At 49.0% G+C, this 1,468-nt stretch overlaps 1 protein-coding gene across 1 annotated transcript; it reads right to left on the bottom strand.

Moving 5' to 3' along the window:
• Window positions 1–314: 314 nt before the first annotated feature.
• IER3 (immediate early response 3) lies at window positions 315–1,136 on the bottom strand (the record flags this gene model as incomplete). Its single annotated transcript, XM_082264704.1, has 1 exon — window positions 315–1,136. One exon carries the CDS (start codon window positions 1,134–1,136, stop codon window positions 594–596), a length of 543 nt encoding a protein of 180 aa, XP_082120830.1. The 3' UTR covers window positions 315–593.
• Window positions 1,137–1,468: the final 332 nt, after the last annotated feature.

The following is a 1,468-nucleotide window of genomic DNA, read 5'->3' as shown; positions in this document are numbered from 1 at the left end:
ATGTATTGTTTGCCTGTCATATTTATAAACAACAAGTTATTTTTTAAAATAAATATTACTATTTTATAATTGTTCTACTAATCCGAAAAAAAATAAATAAAAGGCGCCATTTTTTGTACTTGCATAACCCAAAACTCCTAATAAAATTGGCTTAGTTTTAAACACTTTAAATGTATAAATTCTAAAATGCAACTTATTAAACCCTTTATGATGCAATCACCAGCATTGTATTATCATCCACCAATAAAATCCTCAGGAAACAAGAGATATAAATAAAATAATTAATTTATTAACACATAATGTCATTAAAACATGAAATCAGTCAGCATTGTTCAATTCATAAATAATTCTTCATATCATAAATATAAACATATATAAATAGGAATAGATTAAAGATAAATAAGAGTCTGTGTGGCAGATCCTGTGGATTCAAGTGTCAGTCATAGGACAGTCTCTGCCAGGGGTAGCAGCAAGGAAGCAGCAGTGCCTCCTCTTCTTCAAGTATCCGGTAGTGTGGCCCCTGGGGGCCCCTTCATGTTGGCAGCAGTCTCTGATCAGACTTTGTGCAGGGCTCAGGTTGGGTTCTCTCCCTCTCATCGTTGGTATATCATCCAGCTGAGGGTGGCATGGTTGATGTGAACCCCCTGGCTGTGGTTGATGTGGAGCCCTTGGCTGTGGTTGGTGAAGGGTACCGGGGTCTCTATGTAGAGAGGTGGGGAATAGATCTGCAGATCGCCCATGGTTAGCACGGCTGGCAGGGTCTGCTCCTCCTGGATGCCCTCCTCGCAGCAGATCTGAACGAAGACCAGCAGGCACAGAATGTAGAGCCAGCGCAGGGGCCGGTCAGTCTTTGGCTGCGGTAGGTATTTGCGCACCTTGGCCGGGTACAGCACCCTGCGGTTTCTCTTGCCCCTTGGCCCCAGGGTGCCCCTTCTGGCCGGCTTGGCAGGTGCAGCTTGTACGGCCTCCACATCGAAGGTGAAGATCTCGGGGCGGCAGTTCCTGGCTCTCAGTGCCGGTATGATGGCTACCGCACTCTCCGGGTCAGGGGAGGAGGAGGCTGAGCTGTCAGACAGGAGCAGTGCGGGCAGGTGGGCTCTGCACCGCCGGGAGCGTTCTCCTGATTCCAGACACATGATAATGACGTCACACACAGAGAGAGAAATTCTACCCGCTCTCAGATCGGGAATGTTAGCGGTGATTGGAAACTGAGCGTACAGCCAATCCTTATATACTCACCGAGCCCGCCCATCGCCACTCTGCCACCAATCAGAGTCTACGGGAGGGATGTGCCTTGGAATGCGGGTGGCCGCAGATTGATGGAGCGAGACGTGTCTGGGCGACCTGCATTGTGTGTGACCGAGGAGGAGGGGCAAACCATCCGCACCGGAGGGGGGACAACCAACTATACTGGAGGGGGGGCAAGGCAACCATCCGCACCGGAGGGGGGACAACCAACTATACTGGA

This window comes from Pelophylax lessonae (genome assembly GCF_965119305.1).
Source record: "Pelophylax lessonae genome assembly, chromosome: 7".
NCBI classification, from domain to species: Eukaryota; Metazoa; Chordata; class Amphibia; order Anura; family Ranidae; genus Pelophylax; species Pelophylax lessonae.
The sequence above is the reverse complement of the archived record's forward strand: the minus strand, read 5'-3'. Positions and strand labels throughout refer to the sequence as shown.